Source organism: Staurois parvus, unplaced genomic scaffold (genome assembly GCF_062004578.1).
Source record: "Staurois parvus isolate SC_StPar_1 unplaced genomic scaffold, SC_StPar_1.0 ptg000308l, whole genome shotgun sequence".
NCBI lineage: Eukaryota > Metazoa > Chordata > Amphibia > Anura > Ranidae > Staurois > Staurois parvus.
In genome coordinates, this window is record NW_028318104.1 from 2,868,493 (window position 1) to 2,891,453 (window position 22,961).

The following is a 22,961-nucleotide window of genomic DNA, read 5'->3' on the forward strand; positions in this document are numbered from 1 at the left end:
GGCATTTGTGAGCAATATATCATGCAATTGACAACTTTGTGTAAAAAAAAATATTTTGTCATTTTCCAAAAACGTATGGAAAAAAATAAATCTTTCATGGACTCAACATGCCTCTCAGCAGATAGCTTAGGGTGTCTTATTTCTAAAAAGGGGTCATTTGGGGGTGCTTGTACTTTCCTGGTATTTAAGCACCTCAAGAAATATGATAGGCAGTCAGTAAAATCTGTATAAATTCTATTATCTATACCAGTGTTTTTCAACCTTTTTTGTGCAAAGGCACACTTTTTTCATGAAAAAAATCACGAGGCACACCACCATTAGAAAATGTTAAAAAAATTTACCTCTGTGCCTATATTGACTATATATAAAGTAATACTCTTGAATAGGAATCAAACACAAAAAAATTATTTTATAATTACTTTATTATGAAATAATAAAGTATTTTATAATTGTTCATATTTCTGTTTACTTACTCAGTGCGAAACCTGGGCCTGTTTGGCTGAACACAAAGCTGATATTCTGTCAGGAATCGAAGAAAGACACACACGTAGCTCTTCGTCAACAGCTCTCAGTCTCTCTCTGTCTTTAGTTTTTATAGCAATCAGGCTTGAAAAGCTCATCTCACACAGATATGTAGTGGAAAATGGGAGCAATGTCAAAATAGCTTTGTTTGCCAGAACGGGGAACTCCTTGGCATTATCCAACCAAAAACTGTCCAAAGGTAGATCAGCAAATCTTAGCTTGAAACCAGGATTTTGTCTCAGTTCAGTTAGTTCCTCCTGCTCCTGTAAAGTCATGTCCTTTCCACCAACTGATGCTGAGCTATAAGGGTCCCTAACCCAGTCAAGGCATTCAGTGGAGACTGAAGAGAAATAAAATGACAACTTCTCCTCGAGAGTTTTTAAATGTTTAACTATCATCTCACCCAGTGCAGCAGTGTGAACACCTTGCCATTGCTTGGTGAGTGTGAACATTTCAAGATTGCCACTTTCCACGTGTTGATGCCAGAGTTGCACCTTTGAACGGAATCCATTTATTTTATCTGTACTTGTAAGCAGATTTTCATTTCGGCCTTGCATTCGTGTGTTCAGCTCATTCAGATGATGAAAAATATCTGCCAGGTATGCCAGCCTTGCACACCACTCATCACTTGCAAGCAGCTTTGCGTAATCTGACCTCTCATTTGTCAGAAACACTTTAAGTTCCTCCCGCAGCTCATACACACGAACCAAGACCTTGCCACGCGACAACCACCGGACCTCCGTATGAAACAGCAAGGTTTTATGCTTCGCTCCCATCTCCTCACACAAAGCTGCAAACATGCGACTTTTCACGGGTCGTGACTTTACAAAGTTTACCATGCCCACAACATCATCCAACACAGGAACTAGGTCTGCTGGTAAAGTCTTGGCTACGAGGGCCTCACGGTGTACAAAACAATGCGTAACAATCACATCTGGATTTCTTTCCTTCACTCTGCTTACAAAGCCTTTGGTGCACCCGACCATGGCTGCAGCTCCATCGGTGCAGACACTTGTGCAGTTTTCCCACTTAAGTCCTCCTTGTTCAAGGTATTCTGATGTGACCCGAAAAATTTCTTCTCCTGTTGTTCTTTCTAGCAATGCCTTGCAAAAAAAGAAGTTTTCTCTAATTGCATCACCATCCACAAAATGCACATTGGCCAAGAGTTGAGCATGTCCACTGATATCAGTAGACTCGTCAAGTTGCAATGCAAATTTCTCACTGATACGGATCTTTTCCAAAACCACACTTTCTATGTCTGCAGACATGTCATTAATACGTCTGGAAATTGTGTTGTCTGAGAGAGGGACTTTGTCTATTTCCTTAGCTGCTTCAGGTCCGAGCATCTCCTCTACAATAGCTTTGCAGGCAGGAAGTATTAATGTCTCTGCCACAGTGTGCGACTTTTTTGACTTGGCTATAAGTTCAGCAACTTGATAGCTAGCTTTAAGAGCTCTTTCTTTTCATTTGTGGTTTTTCTCATGAAAGTTGCCTGTTTCTCCATGTTTTCACGCAGGTGAACAAAAAAGTCTGCATTCTTGTTTTGAAGCGAAGGGTGTTTCGTTTGGAGATGGCGTTTAAGTTTACTTGGGACCATAGCACTGTTAGATAGCTTTTCACCACACACCACACACAGTGGAGTTGGTTTCTTTGCATCTCCGGTGAAAGTAAATCCAAATGAAATATAGCTTTCGCTATATTGCCTTGTGCCAGAGAATTTCCTTGAGCTAACCATCTTTGCTTTCTTTTGATCCCCACTCATACTTGGGCTCTTATCTGGCTCCGAATTTTGTTCAGAGTCCAGTTCTTTCCTTTTCAAAAATTTGTCCATCACTGCAGTATCTGTTCCTGTCTCACTGTCACTCAGTACTTACTGCGCTTGTCTCCTCCAGATAGCCGCTGTCCGTCACACTCAGCACTCCATCCAGATCCATCAGTCAGCGCTCTTCTGCTCCTGTCTCCTCCAGATCCATCACTCAGCGCTCTTCTGTGCTGCGTCCGCGATAATCCTCCAGAGTCCAGATCCTTCGGTGCTCTTCTGCGCATCGACGATCTACTGCGATGTCTTCTCCTGTCAGTGTAACAGTGACACCGGAGCTATTTATAGTCCGTAACATGCGCTTCGGCTCACAAATAGACCAATCATTAGATTCTAATGATTGGTCTATTTGTGAGCCGAGGCCACATGTTACGGATGAAATTGGAATTTTTCCCACGGCACACCAGACAATATCTCACGGCACACTAGTGTGCCGCGGCACAGTGGTTGAAAAACGCTGATCTATACCATAGTTTGTAGATGCTATAACTTTCACACAAACCAATTAATATGCATCTAATGGGATTGTTTTTACCAAAGACATGTAGCAAAACACATTTTAGCCTAAATTTATGATAAAATTTGAGTTATTTGGATATTTTTCATGACAGAAATGAGAAATTTTTTTCTTCAAAATTTTTGTTTATAGCGCCAAAAAAAAACAGAGGTGATCAAATACCACCAAAAGAAAGCTCTATTTGTGTGAAAGAAAGGACATACATTTCATTTATGTACCGTATTGCATGACCGCACAATTGTTAGTTAAACTAGCACAGCGCTCTATAGCAAAAAAATTGCCTAAATTGCAGTGTCTATACCATAGTTTGTAGACGCTATAACTTTCACACAAAGCAATCAATATACACTTATTGGGATTTTTTTTTACCAAAAACATGGAGCAGAATACATTTTGGCCTAAATTTATAACTAACTTTGAGTTTACTATATATTTTTTATAAAGTAAAAAAATATAGTTTTTTTCCAAATATTTCAGTCTTTTTTTGTTTATAGCACAAAAAAATAAAAAGCTCAGAGGTGATCAAATACCACCAAAAGAAATATCTATTTGTGTGAAAAAAAGGACATAAATTTTGTTTCGGTGCAGTACTGCATGACCGCACAATTACCAGTTGAAATAGCGCAGCTCTGAATAGCAAAAAAAGGTGTGGTCAGGAAGGGGGGTAAATGCTCTGGAGGGCAAGTGGTTAAGTTATGAAGGTTTTTGCTGTTTATCAACCCAACCCAATCATTCTCATCTGTTGTGAAATGACAACATGGTGAGCCATCAGCTTGTCCTTAGTTTGAGTCTGTTCAGTGGCATTTTTATATTCCAGGCCTACAATATTATTATTATTATACAGTATTTATAAAGCTCCAATAGTTCGCTCAGCACTTTACATTACAAAGGGGGACAGAACATGTGACAGAACAATACCAATACAATGCAAAACATGAGGGGATTGAGGGCCCTGCTCTTTAGAGCTTACAATCTAGGAGGGGGAGGATGGTGGTACAGGAGGAGATAGCTGTGGGGGATGGAGTGGTAGGAAGAGTGGAGGAGGTCGGCAAGTTAGCAGGGGGTGGGGTAGGCTTCCCTGAAGAGGTGGGTTTTCAGGGTGCGCCTAAAAGAGAGGAGAGTAGGTGATAATCTGATGGGTTGGGGCAGGGAGTTCCAGAGGATGGGTGACACCCTGGAGAAGTCCTGGAGGCGGGCATGGGAGGAGGAGACCAGGGAACTAGTATACATGTCATATTACTAAACCTCTGACTCTTAGAGCCCATCCACTCTTGTGCCACTCGTCATGTGACTTTGAGGTCCAGACAAGTAGTACCTCATGTTTTCCAATGAGTACCATTCATATCTGTGTGACCTGTAGTCACAGCGACTTGAAAGTAGTTCCTGCACTACTTTTGTCTGACTTTCATGCGACTTGAGGGCCATAGAGATCAATGGTATCTTTACAAAAAACACATGAAAGTCACACCTGAATGATATACATCAGACTCGTGTACGGCTTGTGTGCAGTCATCCATGGTCAAAGCCAGAGTCACACCAAAATCACACTCATCCAAAGTCGCATCAAGTCACACTGTAAAGTTACAATGAAATTTTGAACTTAAACAAGTATTTCAGCATCCCCACTGTTGTTTTCAGCTTGTGTGGAGACCATTTTGATGGCCAACACCTTTATGAATAGAGGTGAAACAAATGATAGGGGCCACCACTGTTGTGGAGTTGTTTTTTTGTCCACAAGATGGCATCTGTTGAGCAACTGAGCATGTGTGGGGGGCATTTTGATGGCCAAACCTCTATATATAGAGGTGAAAAAATGCTAGGTGCCATTTTGCTACCATGCAAAATTGAGCACAACTTCCAGCCACTATGTGACCTATTTCAATTCTTTATACTCCTGAAGCGGCTCTGTTTTTTGGAGCAAAACATGTAGAGTTTTTTTTTTTTTTTCTCTTTGGGTCTTTCTTTGAGAGCATTTTTTGAATGCACATGGTATTTACTCTCCCCCCCTTTTTTTTCGGAGAGGTCTGTACTGTGCTTTATAGTACATCGTTTGCATTCCTCAAGATAGTGAGGTATTTTTGGCTGGATATGGTGATGTATGGGGCTTGTCCATTAGAGGCTGGTATTAAGTCCCGTGGATGAGTGTACCTGTATTACATATCTGTAGCAAGACAGATTATACTGTCCAACTAGTTCTGCCCATGGGGTGACCTTATCTCCTTAATAGAGATGATATATTCCATCTGATAGGTTTATGATCAAACTACAGAGTCTTCTTTATGCCGTAACTTCATCTACAGTGGTATGGTATGTGATCTGGTCTGGTGTTATTAACCATTTGGATGGAAGGTAAATCCTTGTAATGGTATCCATGTATGATCTCCATGTATAATACATAAGGGGGGGTATGATCTCCCTGTATAATACATAAGGGGGGATATGATCTCCATGTATAATACATAAGGGGGGATATGATCTCCATGTATAATACATAAGGGGGATATGATCTCCATATATAATACATAAGGGGGATATGATCTCCATGTATAATACATAAGGGGGGATATGATCTCCATGTATAATACATAAGGGGGGGATATGATCACCATGTATAATACATAAGGGGGGATATGATCTCCATGTATAATACACAAGGGGGGATATGATCTCCATGTATAATACACAAGGGGGGGATATGATCACCATGTATAATACATAAGGGGGGGATATGATCTCCATGTATAATACATAAGGGGGATATGATCTCCATGTATAATACACAAGGGGGGATATGATCTCCATGTATAATACACAAGGGGGGATATGATCACCATGTATAATACATAAGGGGGGATATGATCTCCATGTATAAATACATAAAGGGGGATATGATCACCATGTATAATACATAATGGGGGATATGATCACCATGTATAATACATAAGGGGGGGATATGATCTCCATGTATAATACATAAGGCGGGATATGATCTCTATGTATAATACATAAGGGGGGATATGATCTCCATGTATAATACATAAGGGGGATATGATCTCCGTGTATAATACATAAGGGGGGGTATGATCTCCATGTATAATACATAAGGGGGGATATGATCTCCATGTATAATACATAAGGGGGGATATGATCACCATGTGTAATACATAAGGGGGGATATGATCTCCATGTATAATACATAAGGGGGGATATAATCTCCATGTATAATACATAAGGGGGGATATGATCTCCATGTATAATACATAAGGGGGGATATGATCTCCATGTATAATACATAAGGGGGATATGATCTCCATGTATAATACATAAGGGGGATATGATCTCCCTGTATAATACATAAGGGGGGATATGATCTCCATGTATAATACATAAGGGGGGATATGATCTCCATGTATAATACATAAGGGGGGATATGATATCCATATATAATACATAAGGGGGATATGATCTCCATGTATAATACATAAGGGGGGATATGATCTCCATGTATAATACATAAGGGGGGGATATGATCACCATGTATAATACATAAGGGGGGATATGATCTCCATGTATAATACACAAGGGGGGATATGATCTCCATGTATAATACACAAGGGGGGGATATGATCACCATGTATAATACATAAGGGGGGGATATGATCTCCATGTATAATACATAAGGGGGATATGATCTCCATGTATAATACATAAGGGGGGATATGATCTCCATGTATAATACACAAGGGGGGATATGATCTCCATGTATAATACACAAGGGGGGATATGATCACCATGTATAATACATAAGGGGGGATATGATCTCCATGTATAATACATAAGGGGGGATATGATCTCCATGTATAATACATAAGGGGGATATGATCACCATGTATAATACATAAATGGGGATATGATCACCATGTATAATACATAAGGGGGGATATGATCTCCATGTATAATACATAAGGGGGGATATGATCTCCATGTATAATACATAAGGGGGGATATGATCTCCATGTATAATACATAAGGGAGGATATGATCTCCATGTATAATACATAAGGGGGGGATATGATCTCCATGTATAATACATAAGGGGGGACATGATCTCCATGTATAATACATAAGGGGGGGATATGATCTCCATGTATAATACATAAAGGGGAATATGATCACCATGTATAATACATAATGGGGGATATGATCACCATGTATAATACATAAGGGGGGGATATGATCTCCATGTATAATACATAAGGCGGGATATGATCTCCATGTATAATACATAAGGAGGGATATGATCTCCATGTATAATACATAAGGGGGATATGATCTCCATGTATAATACATAAGGGGGGATATGATCACCACGTATAATACATAAGGGGGATATGATCTCCATGTATAATACATAAGGGGGGATATGATCACCATGTATAATACATAAGGGGGGATATGATCTCCATGTATAATACATAAGGGGGGATATGATCACCATGTATAATACATAAGGGGGGATATGATCTCCATGTATAAATACATCAGTGATTCATATAGTGAACTCGGTGTAGTTATTCCCCCTGAGATCATCACAGAGGACAAGGGGATGCTCTTTACGTCTGGAGGAAAATAAATTTAATCTCCAAACACGGAAAGGTTTCTTCACAGTGAGAGCTGTGAGAATGTGGAATAGACTCCCTCAAGAGTTGGTTGTGGCCAGCTCAGTGGATTGCTGTAGGAAAGTCCTGGATTCTTTCTTGGATACACAGAATATAACTGGATATAACATTTATAGGTAAAGTTGATCCAGGGAATATCCGATTGCCTCTCGGGGGATCAGGAAGGATTTTTTTCCCTGCAGGAGCAAATTGGATCGTGCTCTGCTGGGTTTTTTTGCTTTCCTCTGGATCAATTGTGGGTATAGAATTCTAACTTTTTTTTTTTCTATGGTTGAACTAGATGGACTTTTGTCTTTTTTTCAGCCAGACTAACTATGTAACTATGTAACTATATAAATATGATGTGAACTATGACACTGACAGCTATATAACCTACTTTCTGTGTGTTTTGGACGCAGAAAAAAAGTAACTGAAATGCATGTCATGTTTATTGGCCCTTAAACTGCTACAAAGTCTGCAAAAGTGGTTGCCCTGTCCTCTACAATGGGGTTCATTAATTCTGTGAAAATATTCACTTATCACATCCCCCATAAACTCCTTTAACGCCATAGTAACTCATTTTACTGATTTATCATTTTTTGTTGTTGTGTTTTCCCCATTAGAGTGAGTTTTGGCTTCAAAAAAACAACAAATAGAGGAAATTATGAATGACTCTCTTTCACCCCTGTTGGGCATTCACTTTCAATCCTGTGATGTAAAATTATCAACTCTCTACCCCTCACCTCACCCCCTCAGTCTCCAATCGCATCACCAGCCTACTAAGTGACATATTGGACTGGATGTCACTCCACTTCCTCAAACTCAACCTTTCCAAAACTGAGCTTCTAGTATTCCCCCCAGCCTGTGTCCCCCCCCCCCGACTTCTCCATCAAGATCAACAACACTACCATCAGCCCCACCCCTCACATCAGGGTACTAGGTGTAATCCTACACTCCAATCTGTCCTTTCAGCCCCAAATCCAATCACTGACAAACTCATGTAGATTTCACCTCCGCAACATCTCCAAGATACAACCGTTCCTAACCTTGAAAACCACTAAGCAACTCATTCACTCCCTTGTTATATCACGTCTTGACTACTGTAACTCCCTCCTCAATGGCCGACCTCATCGCAGGCTATCCCCTCTTCAGTCTATCATGAATGCTGCTGCCAGACTCATTCACCTTACTAACCGTTCTGTATCTGCCACCCCTCTCTGCCAATCCCTCCACTCAGTGTCCTCCACCCCTCTCTGGCAATCCCTCCACTGATCTCCACTCAGTGTCCTCCACCCCCCTCTGCCAATCCCTCCACTGGTCTCCACTCATTGTCCTCCACCCCCCTCTGCCAATCCCTCCACTGGCCTCCACTCAGTGTCCTCCACCCCCCTCTGCCAATCCCTCCACTGGCCTCCACTCAGTGTCCTCCACCCCTCTCTGCCAATCCCTCCACTGGTCTCCACTCAGTGTCCTCCACCCCTCTCTGCCAATCCCTCCACTGGCTTCCCATTGCTCAACGGATAAAATTCAAAACACTAACACTGACGTATAAAGTCATTCATAACACCGCCCCAAATTACATCACTGATCTTGTCTTCAAATACCACCCAAACCGTACTCTCCGCTCCTCGCAAGACCTCCTGCTCTCTAGCTCCCTTGTCTCCTCCTCCCATGCTCATCTCCAGGATTTCTCAAGGGCTTCACCCATCATCTGGAATTCTCTACCCCATGCTATCAGGCTATCGCCTACTCTGCTTACCTTTAGGCACACTCTGAAAACCCATCTCTTCAGGGAAGCCTACCCCGACCCCAGCTAATACTGGAATCAACTACTCCTCTTACCACTCCATCCCCCACAGCTAATTACCTCTTGTACCACTATCCCCTCCCTCCTATATTGTAAGCTCCAAGGATCAGGGCCCTCCTATCCCTCTTGTATTGAACTGTATTGTTACTGTATTGTCTCCCACTATAATGTAAAGCGCTGAGCAAACTGTTGACGCCATATAAGTCCTGTATTATAATAATAATAATTTTACCAAAAATAATAATTATTTTTTAGGAAAAAATAACTACTGAAAGTGTGTTGAATATGAAATAAGGGTATAAACCGACTTTATTAGATCAGTTACACTTTCTGATATAGATTTCATATTTTCAGATTGAAGTTACTATTCTTCCGTTCTCTGTTCTGTAGTGTAAATCGGTCTCAGTCGATGTTTCTATTCTTCCGTTCTTTGTTCTGTAGTGTAAATCGGTCTCAGTCGATGTTTCTATTCTTCCGTTCTTTATTCTGTAGTGTAAATCGGTCTCAGTCGATGTTTCTATTCTTCCGTTCTTTGTTCTGTAGTGTAAATCGGTCTCAGTCGATGTTTCTATTCTTCTGTTCTTGGTTCTGTAGTGTAAATCGGTCTCAGTCGATGTTTCTATTCTTCTGTTCTTTGTTCTGTAGTGTAAATCGGTCTCAGTCGATGTTTCTATTCTTCCGTTCTTTGTTCTGTAGTGTAAATCGGTCTCAGTCGATGTTTCTATTCTTCCATTCTTGGTTCTGTAGTGTAAATCGGTCTCAGTCGATGTTTCTATTCTTCCGTTCTTTGTTCTGTAGTGTAAATCAGTCTCAGTCGATGTGTATAAAGTTCTGGTGATTGTGTCTCTTCCTGGGCAGATCTGCCGGTGACTGAGAGGATCTGCTGTACCATGAATTGGTCTCCGCTCCTCTGTGTCTGTTACCTGCTGATCCTCATCCTTCCCATTGCATCCTATGGTGTAAGACTGACCCGGATCCCAGCACCTCGTTGTAGCCTTAATATGCAGAAGCCAGCATGTGAGTATGAATATTACCAGGAGGGAGACGTCATTATCGGAGGATTAGTCTCTGCTCACATTAGGACCATAAATCAGAAAGATGTAATAGATGGAAGTATGGGTTTCCCTGGTTCTCCAATGTGCTTTTCCTTTTGTGACGTGTAAGTCTATTTTTATTATCTTAGCTCTCTCTTTATGACTCAACAAAGAGAAAATATAATTCTCCAAGTTCAGTTAAATCCTTTATGAAAATTTACAAATGTGTAGTCTGATCATTTCTATATTCTCATTATTAGATTACAGTCTTTGTTTCACCAATATACATTTAATGCCTAGGGCTTCCATCATATTTTGTCTGTAGGCCGCCATGCTGGGATTTCTAATAAATGTCTTGTCCTTATAGAGAGTACCTACAGACTGAGGAATCCAGATGGGTCACTGTCTGCCAGGAGGGAGGGAGATGTGCTGTCATGCAATAACTTGTGTGTATGACCCCCTCCTATTCCCGTCTATTCACAATACAGACAATTCATCGCATTGCTGTAAATCAGTCTGATGAAAATTAAAAGGCAAATCTATAAATCAGTGAATCTTAGTCCTCATGCACACGGGACGTTTTTACAGCGAATGTTTTTGTCTTTTAATGTGTTTTTCTACAGCCCCCAGCATGTTATCTTATGTGTCCATGTACACATAGACTGGAATCAATGTTGTCTGGCTGGAAAACAAACCTCCAGAACTAGTGGGTTCCTAGAGGAGCTGTATAAACACTCTAACGCTGAAAAATGTGGCAAAACATGGTTAAAAGCCTCAAACCGGCATTTATGGACCTTTTTTTTAACTCCCCAAAAATTTTTTGGGGGTAAAAAAACACTACAAACGCAGGGAAAACGCAGCTAAACGCTAATTCAAAAACGCTAAAAGAAGCTGACTTTACACTAGGTTGACATCTGTGCGGGTGGTGCCACTGCGGATCCGCACGAAAATCCACAAAAATGCACCAGCCGCACAGAAAAATGTGGACCCGCTGGTGTGTACCATTAGTTCTAATGTCATGCCGCCTGCACTGGAAAACGCAACCGTACTGACAACCAAGGTTCCCGTGTGAGCTGCATTTTCAGAAGAAGTGCAAAGACTTCTTTGCGTGTCATGGAGCACAGGAGTCCATTGAAATGAATGGGCTCTCGTACCCACGCAAAACACAGCCCGCACGGCCACATATATGTGAACCAGGGCTTACACAGCTAACGTTACCAGCGTTATCTAATGTCCAGTGTGCATGAGGGCTTACATTCACCAAACATTCATTGCAGGTGAATTGCACAGTTGCATGTGTTTTAAATGCCAGTGATTGATTCACCACCAAGTCACAACCACTGCTTTATAAATACGCTCCTGGGTGTTATTCCCCCTCACTCATCATCTGCTTGCCACAGGGAAATATGAAATGGTCGTATGTGAAAATATTTCATATTTTAAAGTTTTTTTTTTTACCATTTGGCTGCCAGTGACGTAATGCATATGGCGGCACAGGACTGCTTCCAGCTTGTCAGGCCAGTATGCTTTATGTCGGCTGAATGTCCCACTCTGATAGAAGTTCATGATCAATTCAGCCACCATGAACTAATATCAGAGAGCTTCTCCTGACTCTACTGAATACATGAATAGCCAGGATGAGTGTCTGACAAGCTGATGATCACAGCAATTCATTCACAAAATAACCCCCCCCCCCCCCCCCGATGTTACCTCCACCACCCACCTAGACCTGCCACTCTACTGACATGGATCCACCCCGATGGGCAGAGGAAAAAGAAAAATGATTGCTGTGTCCCCTGCAAAGCCTGATCTCCCCTGTTTCCTCTAACCACCCCCCCCTCCCCACTTATCTCCCCACCTGTAGCAGGGGAGACAGTGGACTGTGCGGGGGGGAAGCAGTCAGCACCCAATGGGGAAGATCTGTGACATTTGGGCTCCGACAAACAGTTCCATTCTGTATCCCACACAATCTGCTGTCACTGCTGTGTCCACTGACCCCCCATGCTTGTAGTATTTATTTTATGTATTTATTATTTTATGTACTTATATAGCGCCATCAATTTATGCAGCAATTTACATATATATTGTACATTCACATCAGTCCCTAACCCTCAAGGGGTGTACAGTCTAAGGTCCCTAACTTACATTCATACTGTACATACACATTCTACAATTTAAACAGGAGCCAATTACCCTACCAGCATGTCTTTGGAGTGTGGGAGGAAACCGGACGACCCGGAGGAAACCCATGCAGGCACAGGGAGAACATGCAAACTCCAGGCAGGTGGTGCCATGGTTAGGACTCAAAGCAATGACCTTAGTACTGCCAGGTGGAAGTACTAAATGGCACAGAGAGTGACCTGTGCAAGAGAGAAGAGCGCCGGCCCCATCTGGGAGGACTGATCTTTCGGGATGGACGAGCAGAGTATCGGTAAATATGTGTGTCACGTTTACTGATCCTTTGCTTGTCCCTAATGACCATGGAGATGATCGGTGTTAATGATCCAGTATTCCTTCATAGGTAGTACACATGAATGTTTATTCTCTCTTCTCAGCTGCAATAGAGTGAGATTGAGGACTATGCATCCTCAAATATTTCTCTATTTGAAAAATTTGAAATTTCAGAAATGTCACTAAATCACTCTGACGCATTAGTAATAATAATAACTAAAAAAATAATTATAAAATTTTTATATAAGAAATAAGGAAAATAAACAATTCTCATCTCATTGGGAAGCAGGAACATACATAGTGATACAGAACAGAAAAACAGGTGCTCTGATATGCCATGCATTGCTAATGGCCCTCCAATGCACCTTGCAAGCACGTAATTGTGGCGGCGGAGGAGGGCATCGTGACTGACATTGGATCCACTTTGGGGGACATTCTTTTATTTTTCTTCTTTTAATAAAGGACCATGTCCTGTCTTTTACACACTACACTTTATTTTGTGCCTGGGTATCAGTACAATGTACCCCATACTCATTCACATGGGGGGGGCAGAATCTGGGGTCCTCCTGCCCAGGGACCCCCACAACCACAGCCCAGGCTTGTGGGGAAGAGGCCCTTTAAAAAAAAATTGGCATGGGGCTTCCCTTTTAAATCCATACCAGCCCCGAAAGGCTTGGTATGCATGGGAGGGGGGACCCCATGCCGTTTTTTTAAATTTATTTATTTATTTATTTTAATTGCCACCATTTTTTTTTCTTTTACATTCAGCTCTCAGTGGTGAACTCCGCTGACGGCTGAAACACAAACACTGCATTGGTTTTCACTACTAAAAGGCCACATGGCTTGATAAAATAACTCATGTGGTATTTTAGTAGTGACAACCATGTGTTACTGTTTCAGCTGTCAGCCCCCAGCCCCAAAGCACGCCCCCATATTGAGGGCATGTGGCCTGGCATGGTTCAGGAGGGGGGGTGCTCACACTTGTCCCCCCCTTTCCTGACCTGCCGGGCTGCATGATCGGATAAGGGTCTGGCATGGATCTTGGGGGGGACCCTACACCTTTTGTTTTTAATTTTGGCGTGGGGGTTCTTCTCAATATCCAAACCAGATCCGAAGGGCTTGGTATGGATGGAGGGGGGGACCCCATGCCATTTTTTGAAATTATTTTTTAATTGCCAGCAATTTTTTTTTTTTTACATCACAGCTGTCAGTGGGGAACCCTGCTGACAGCTGATGACTAAAAACTCACCCCCCCCCCATGTTGAGGGCACATGGTCTAGTATGGTTCAGGAGGGGGGCACTCGCTTGTCCCCCTTTCCTGACCTGCCGGGCTGCATACAATCCTTTGGACCTTTTTGAACGCAAAAATGTTGCGTTTTTGTTTCTATAGACGTCACTGGGAACACTGCAGAAAAGCATGTATTGCATTTTTGCCACATTTTTGATGCCTTTTGTGTTTAAAATCTACCTAGCAACAAGAAAATTTTAAAAAAATCAAATCGCATCAAAAATGCATCAAAACGCAAGTGCAAAAACATAAAACGCAATGCAGAAATTCCTCAAACGCAACCTGCATAGGTGTGATTGATATATATATATATATATATATATATATATATATATATATATATATTTTTTTTTACATTCACATCAGTCCCTAACCCTCAAGTAGCATACAATTTAAGGTCCCTGAATCACATTCATATATACACATACTAGGGCCATTTAGACAGGAGCCAATTAACCTATCAGCATGTCTTTGGAGTGTGAGAGAAACCCCATGCAGGCACAAGGAGAACATGCAAACTCCAGGCAGGTGGTGCCGTAGTTAGGACTCGAACAACCCTAGTGCTGCCCAGCGGAAGTGCTAACTATTCAGCCACTGTGCTGGCCTGGAGCCTTGCAGCCAAGCAATGAGCTGGTCACCAGTTGGAGCTTCTCCAACATAATTGGGGAGGACAAAAAGGTATGTTGAGAGAGAGAATGTTTAGGGAGGCCAGTGGATTGTACATAGCGGACTAGAGAGTCCAAGGAGGTTAGTGCTTTGGAGGTATAGATATCCAAATAGAATCTAACTAGCCATAACTAAGGCAGAAGAGTTGACTAGTTTGCCCTCTGGCATTCTGAGTGCTCTGATGGCTTAGGAAGTATATTGGGCATTACCAATTTTTGTCACAAGGTGACCAGTTTGTTCCCCTTCTTCATAAAATGCAACATAGTGTAAAAAAAGTTTTTTTCTGTAGAGTAGTTAGCCAAATGAACAAGAACATCCTGTGCAGAAAGCAAAACCTCCTTTGCAGTGTAATTGGGGTTGGAAATGTATTATCGCTTAAGACTTTATACTTACTGAGGCACATAGCAACCATGTTCCTTGGACTCGTTTTTAATAGTTGGAATTTCAACAATAAAGACTCTCCCCCAAAGAAATTGTTTGAATGCCTCTAATTGCATTAGCGGACCAGGGAATCATCAATGATCAGAGAAAAATTCTCCAATCTTGGTTTCAACAGAACAATGAGGAAAATTTAGTTCATGAAAAGTCACTTAGCTTCCATGATGCTCTTGGGAGCAAAAGAGAAGGTTTAACAATAATCCACACCACCAATCCACAATGTGATCATCAACATCAGTAAAAGTGATCCACATTTGTCACAGTGTACCAGTGGTCATCCACATCTGTACCAGTAATCCACATCTGTCACAGTGTACCAGTGGTCATCTACACCTGTACCAGTGATCCACATCTGTCACAGTATGGACAGATGTGGATCAAAGATTAGGTCCAGGTTGGATCCTCAGCTCAGGGGGTGACACACAGCAGGACTTCAGGACTCTGGCGGGCAAGGATTAAGTCCAGGTTGGATCCTCAGCACAGGGGGTGGCACACAGCAGGACTTCAGGACTCTGGCGGGCAAGGATTAAGTCCAGGTTGGATCCTCAGCTCAGGGGGTGACACACAACAGGGCTTCAGGACTCTGGTGGGCAAGGATTAAGTCCAGGTTGGATCCTCAGCTCAGGGGGTGACACACAACAGGGCTTCAGGACTCTGATGGGCAAGGATTAAGTCCAGGTTGGATCCTCAGCACAGGGGGTGGCACACAGCAGGGTGGCAGAACTCGGGCGGGAAAGGATTAAGTCCAGGTTGGATCCTCAGCACAGGGAGTGGCACCCAGCAGGTAGAGCAGAGAGGGTTAAGTCCTTGCAGGGTAGCAATTCAGGGACTCACCAGTCAGCAGTTGCCTCAGCAGAGGAAGTCTAGGCAGATAGGCACCAACTCCTCACGGGTCTTCAGAGGGCTGTGTGCCTTTGTCCGCAGCTTCAAGACCACGCAGGCAATTTAGAACCGCAAGTCCCAGCAGTGCACAAAGCAAAGCACAGTTCAATGCATCTTCTAGCAAGGCCTGCAGCCATGAGCTGCGCTGTCCATCTTGACTCAAGCAAGACATTATATGGTCCTCTCAGTTTGTCCAAGCCTCAAGCCCCCAGTGCCAACACGTCTGGCTTTTCACAGCCACAGGACACTATGCCATTTGCACTCCCTGCTGAGATCAATCCCATCTCCCACCAAAACTCCAAATTTTAACTAAGCAGACAAGCTGACTGCTGGACACATATGTTGATTTCAATAAACAACACCAAAATAAAATAATATTTCTGATCTCCGTCACACAGTATACCAGTGGTCATCCACATCTGTGCCAGTGATTAACATTTGTTACAATGTACCAGGGTCAAATCCACATCTGTCACAGTGTACCAGTGAACATCAAAATCTACATCAGCAATATCAGTAATGCAGCATCAATATGCCTAAAAAATTATACAGCAGCAAGGAAGCATTCCAGATACTGAGTATGATGGATAAGAGAAGCAGGGAACTCTCTCTGTCAGACTCAGATTCAAGTATGAGCCACTTGAAAGCAGTGGGTCAGTAATGGATTCTGAGGAGAAGAGAGTCCAAAGAAAGATGTTCAGGAGATCTGAGGAGGAGCAGGCATCCACCAGTAGCACAGTGGTGAGTATAAGCAGCGCAGCACTCCCAGAAGATAGGCCAGGCATCCACCAGTAGTGCTGCAAATCCTAGTGCAGTGCCGATTACAAGCAGGGCTACATTCCTAAAAGGTAATAAATATATAGTAAGCGCTCAATAACAGTGGCAGCAGCTGAACATTTGAACATTTGAACACCTGCTGTGTTTGATAGTCAGCCAAATCTCTACTGTATTTCTTTCTCTTTTTGTTTTTTTGCTCCAAATCAACATTTTCCAAATGTTTTTTTAGCTTATTGGATTCAGTGATATAGTCATCATTAGTTTTATAGGGGGTGAGTTTATCTCTTACCGAGTTAATCTCCTTATCCAAATAAATCAATTTTTTCTTTTTCCTAACGATTAGAAATTTGAGCATATCAATACCAACCGTATTAAAATAATGGTACCATTCCAACAGTGATGAAGTATCATCAGTGTCAGGGGAGATGTCCCATCTAAGAGATCTAGGGACCATTTGATCTTTAACGTATTTCTCAAGGAAAGAAATGTCCCAGATGGTCTTGATTTCAGAGGTAGTGAGATTGTGCAAATGAATGAACAACCCCCTGAGATCCTCCGTCTCGTTTACTTGTGTGAATATGTCATCAGATATTAGAGATCTAGAGGCTCTAATATCAAAGATATCTCCCATTATGAAAGGTGTACTGAAGAGCAGCTATACTGATAAATAAGGTTAAAACAGATAAAAGGTAATAAATATATAGTAAGCGCTCAACAACAGTGGCAGCAGCTGAACATAAAGGAAAACGCATATAAAGTCCCACAATTCATATATATAAAATGCAGCGCTTTAAGGAAGTATTAATAAAACACAGTCCAATGAAAGAAGTGCTCCGTGATTCCTAGTGCAAATGGTAAAAATTCACACTAACCAGACAGCGTAAAAATATACGCATGTGTGTATATATCCTGAAGAATCCCCTCTCCACTCGGATCTGGTCAAAGGAATAGCCGGAAAAGATAGAAGTCCTACGCCCTCGTGTGGTGAAAGAATGGTCCAGCAGGTCAGAGAAATATCAATCTGGGTAAGCCTCCCCTTTCACAGGAGCTGACACAGGGATCACTTGGGGCTGTAAGAATTGAAGAAGCTCCTCACAGGAGACATAGGGAAGTACTCATAGTGTAGTAGGTAAGGCTTTATTATGAGAACATAGGTGCATAGTGAACAGAGTATTTGGCAAGTATGAATGAACACACTGACCCTTAAAGAATACAGATGGCCGCCGGGCCTCCTCGTGGCACCGGCGGCTTAGTGTCAATGGCGTCCTGGGTCCCACCTGACGCGTTTTGTGCGCACGCACTTCTTCAGAGGTGGAACATAGGACTGCCGTGACCATCTCCTCGTACATATATATCGTATCTGGCGCATGCGCACTAGTGCGGCGCCATCTTGCCGAGGTCCGGGCATCCGCAATCATCAAGTGCGCATGCGCGGGTGCCATTTTACCATGGGTAAAGGTGAATACAGGCGTCTTAAACTACGGCTCCATACTGATGGAGTCCGGGCGTCCGCATTGCGCAAAAGCGCATGCGCGGGCGCCATTTTGCCGTGTGCCAAAAGGCAAAATACCCAGCGCTGTCAAAAACAACATCACTGATGCCAGACATCATATACGCTGTGAAACAACTGTATACTTGATGGTGTTATGAGGGAAACACCCTCAGGAGGCATCCAATGTAAAATAATGCATAGGAGAGGAGAATTTAGAAAAATTCACAAATAGTGTGAACTAGCCAGGACAAGGGTTCATGGAATTAACGGTAAGTATACCCGTGTCCTGATTAAGGGGCCAATGAGTCCATGAGCCCCGATACATGAAACAAGATTAATGGTTAAAATGCAAATGTTAGTCTAATTAAATGTCGAGCCGTGTACATAGGTACTAATCCTATATATTAGGCCAAAACAACATGGTAAAATAGCATTTAATAAAATCTAAAATACTTGTCACATGGAAGTTAATCGAGGAAAATCAAAACCCATGATGACAAGGTAATCAGACAAGAATAATAAAATACACGCATATGACATAAAACAAAATGGATAAAATACAAGAAAAAAACGCATGTGTCATGAACATGTATCATAAAAAGTTGTAAAAAACAAGAAGGGACCTGATGTGATAGGCACTAACCAGATGAATATGGAGAGGCCTACTCGCAATCGAGATTAATATCATAAAGACGCATATATCAAATGGCGAGTGTTCATTACAATATCCCGATGAATACAGAAGAGCTGGGGATAAATATAATCCGGTCCTATTATGCGTCCTTAGTAGGTGTATAGATATTGGGATTGCATAATTATAAAAAATTCCATACGTATAAAAAATGAGATAAAAATATAATAACTCCCCGTCGACCTATGGAGATAGTTAACATGGTGGCGTTATCAGTGTAATTCATTTGACCACCGCAGGTTCAGCTGTTATCAATATAACAGTTGACATCAAGTTCAATATTCAAACCTGCGGGGTGTAGAGTGTCTAATTCAAAAATGTATTTTGTCTCCAACTGTGAGACCGCCCTAGTCTTAAAGGTTCCCCTCCAGTGTGAAGTTACTATATCAATGCCAACAAATCTCAGACTGGAAGGGTCTCTATGGTGGTGTTTCCTATAATGGAGGGACAGGGAGTGTTCCTTGTACCCCTTTTTTATGTTATTGACATGTTCCCGAAGGCGGTCCCTAAGCCGCCTGGTTGTCCTCCCAATGTATTGCTTAGAGCAAGGGCATTCCAGTAAATATACAACATATCTACTGTTGCAACAAATGAATTTTTCAATATTATATGATTTCCTAGTTTGGTTAGAGGCGAAAGTGTCTATCCTTCTTTTCCTCACCCCATTGCACTTGCAGGCAATACATTTATTGCATGGATAAAAACCAGTGTGGTTGAACAAAGAGGGAGGTGGTGTGGGCAGAGAGACCACGTTAGGAGCTATTTTGTCCCGCAGAGTGGATGACCTGCGGAAGATAACTTCAGGTTTCTCTGGGAGTATCTTAGCGAGCGTGGAATCAGCCTTCAGGATCCCCCAATTTTTAGTGATTATGTGTTTTATGGATCTATGCTGGGCCGAGAATGTGGTGATAAATGGGCAAACCAAAGTTTTGGGTGGTTTGGTCTGGATACTCAATAATTCCTGTCTATCTGTATTAGCTATTAATTCCATAATACCATTCAACTTCTCCCTATCATAGCCTTTTTCAAGGAATCTTTCTTTGAGGATATTGGCCTGCGTATGATAGACGTCAATACTGGTACAATTTCTCCTGAGTCTAAGAAATTGTCCTTTCGGTATTCCTGCCAACCAGCTAGGGTGATGACAGCTTTCAAGGGGAATAAAGCTGTTACGATCAGTGGGCTTAAAAAAAGATTTGGTAGTAATATGTCCATCTAAATTTAACAAGGTGAGGTCTAGGAAATCAATTTCAGTATTACTGTAGTTATATGACAATTTGATGTTAACTGTATTATTGTTAAGAGTGGTGAAAAAATTAATGAGGGACTGCTCCGTGCCATTCCAGAGTAAAAGCACATCGTCAATGTACCGCTTATAAAAAAAGTAGTTCGGGCCAGTCCATGGCATAAATATTATCCTCCTCCCAAAAGGACATAAACAAGTTGGCCAGGCTGGGGGCAAACTTTGCCCCCATGGCAACCCCCTTGACCTGTAGATAGTACTTACTATCAAACCACATATAATTTTTTGACATGGCAAAATCTAGGAGTTCTAATATAAAATCAATATGTGGGGAGAGTAGTAAACTCTCATGTGTGAGATAGTGTTTAGCAACAATCATCCCATCCTTATGGTTGATGTTACTATACAACGCCTCAACATCCGCTGTGACCAGAAAAGCAGATGGAGGGATACAGATATCCTTGATAGAATTAAGGACATGCTTAGTGTCTCTTAAATAAGATGGAGTGTGAAGTACTAATGGTTGTAAATGCTGATCGATGTAGGCACCTATTCTCGAACAGAGTGAGTCGATGCCACTCACTATCGGCCTACCTGGGGGTTTTGATGGATTTTTGTGCACTTTTGGCAAGATATATAGGACCGGAAGACGAGGAGCCTTAGGGCACAAGAATTCCTTCTCTTTTTTATTGATAATGGATCCATCATACCCATTTTTTATAATGGTCTTAAGGATGCGTTTATATTCAGGTAAAGGATCTCTATGGAGCAATTGATAGGTTGACGTATCCCCAAGAATATTATACACTTCTGCTGTGTAGTCACTCTTATTTAAAATCACAACCCCTCCCCCCTTGTCCGCTGGTCTTACTACAAGGTCTTTTTTCTCCAAAAGGGATTTGATGGCTGCGTCAGTTTTGGGATCCTTATATATTCTCTTAGTAGGGAGATTTTTTAGATCTTTCAGTACTTGGTCCTTAAATAAACCCACAGCAGAATTATTCTGTGATGGGGGGTTGAAAGTGGATGCATTAGCAAGGGAGGTATATTGGCCGGAAGGCTGTTTAGAAATGGGGTTATTCAGAAAATATCTTTTGATGGATAACTTTCTTGCAAATTTCTGGATGTCAATAAATGATAGATGATGGGCTAGGCATTAGTAGTGGGGTGTCCCATCCACAACAATGAGCCCATACTAGCACCATGCATGTGAGGTATCGCCACGAACGTCAGATCAAGGGCAGTAATTCTAACACTAGACCTCCTTTGTAAATCTAAAATGGTAGCTTGTAAAGGCTTTTAAAATATTGCCTATGGATAATAAAAAGTATGCAGTTTGTCGCCATTGCACAGGGCATGCACAGTTTTAAAGCATATCATGTTTGGTATCTATTTACTCGGCATACCATCATCTTTTATATGTTACCAAATAATTGGCCAATATTTAGTGTTTTTGTGCATTAAAAGTAAAAAAAATGTGTTTTTTAAAAAAAAACTGTGTTTGAAAAATCACTGCGCGAGTACTATGTGACATAAAAAATTGCAGCACCCACCATTTTATTCACTAGGGTATTTGCTTTAAAAAATATATAATGCTTGGGGGTTCAAATTAATTTCCTAGCAAAAAATACAGATTTTTTTCATATGAACAAAAAGTGTCAGAAAAGGCTTGGTCTTCAGGTGGTTAGAAGAGTGAGTGATGTGTGGCATAAACTTCTAATGCTGGGCATAAAACACCCCCACCCACTAAAATGACCCCTTTTTGGAAAGTAGACACCCCAAACTATTTGCTGAGAGGCATGTTGAGTCAATAGAAGAATTTATTTTTTCACCACAGATTTTTGGAAAATGACAAACAAAAAATGTTTTCTGTTTTTTACACAAAATTGTCACTTAAATGATATATTTCTCACACAAGCCATGGGTATATGTGGAATTACTCCCCAAAATATATTCTGCTACTTCTCTTGAGTATGGGGGTACCACATGTGAGAAACGTTTTGGCAGTCTAGCCAAGTACAGGACCCCAAAATCCAATAAGCACCTTCAGGCTTTTAAAGGGCTTTATTTCCTCATTACACTTCCTGACTACCTATCACAGTTTTGGAGGCCCTGAAATGCCAGGATAGCACCAAACCCCTCCAAAATGACCACTTTTTGGAAAGTATCCACCCTAAGGAATTTGATAAGAAGCATGGTGAGTATTTTGCAGATCTCGTTTGTTGCCACAAGTTTTTGAAAAAAAAAATTATATTTCAAATCCTTGTGAGAAAAAATGAGATCTGCAAAATACTCATCATGCCTCTTTTTAAATTCCTTGGGGTGTCTACTTTCCAAAAAGTGGTAATTTGGGAGGTTTTGGTGCTATTCTGGCATTTCAGGGCCTTTGAAACTGTGATAGGTAGTGAGGAAGTGAAATGAGGAAGTTACGCACCTTCAGGCTTTCAAAGTGGTCCTGTATGTGGCTAGGCTCCCGAAAAGTCTCACACATGTGGTATCCCCATACTCGGTAGAAGTAGCAGAATGTATTTTGGGGTGTAATTCCACATATACCCATGGCATGTGTGAGAAATATATAATTTAAATTACAACTTTGCGGGGAAAAAAAATGTTTGTCATTTTCCAGAAACTTGTGGAAAAAATAAATCTTCCATGGACTCAATATGCCTCTCAGCA

The 22,961-nt window shown here is 41.6% G+C and overlaps 2 protein-coding genes across 2 annotated transcripts in view; one reads left to right on the forward strand and one right to left on the reverse strand.

Moving 5' to 3' along the window:
* Positions 1 to 473: 473 nt before the first annotated feature.
* On the reverse strand, positions 474 to 1,868 carry LOC149457670 (zinc finger BED domain-containing protein 5-like). The gene has a single exon (XM_089683397.1). It carries the CDS (start codon positions 1,866 to 1,868, stop codon positions 474 to 476), a length of 1,395 nt encoding a protein of 464 aa, XP_089539523.1.
* Positions 1,869 to 12,769: 10,901 nt separating this feature from the next.
* Positions 12,770 to 22,961, forward strand: part of LOC149457671 (vomeronasal type-2 receptor 1-like) — a 29,310-nt gene continuing 19,118 nt past the window's right edge. Inside the window, exons 1-2 of the mRNA XM_089683399.1 lie at positions 12,770 to 12,788; positions 20,062 to 20,158. Coding sequence (XP_089539525.1) covers positions 12,770 to 12,788; positions 20,062 to 20,158 — 116 coding nt within the window. The remainder of the gene's footprint in view (positions 12,789 to 20,061; positions 20,159 to 22,961) is intronic.

Coding starts and splice junctions, on each gene's coding strand:
- LOC149457670 (XM_089683397.1), bottom strand. CDS start 1,868: ATGCTCGGACCTGAAGCAGCTAAGGAAATAGACAAAGTCCCTCTCTCA.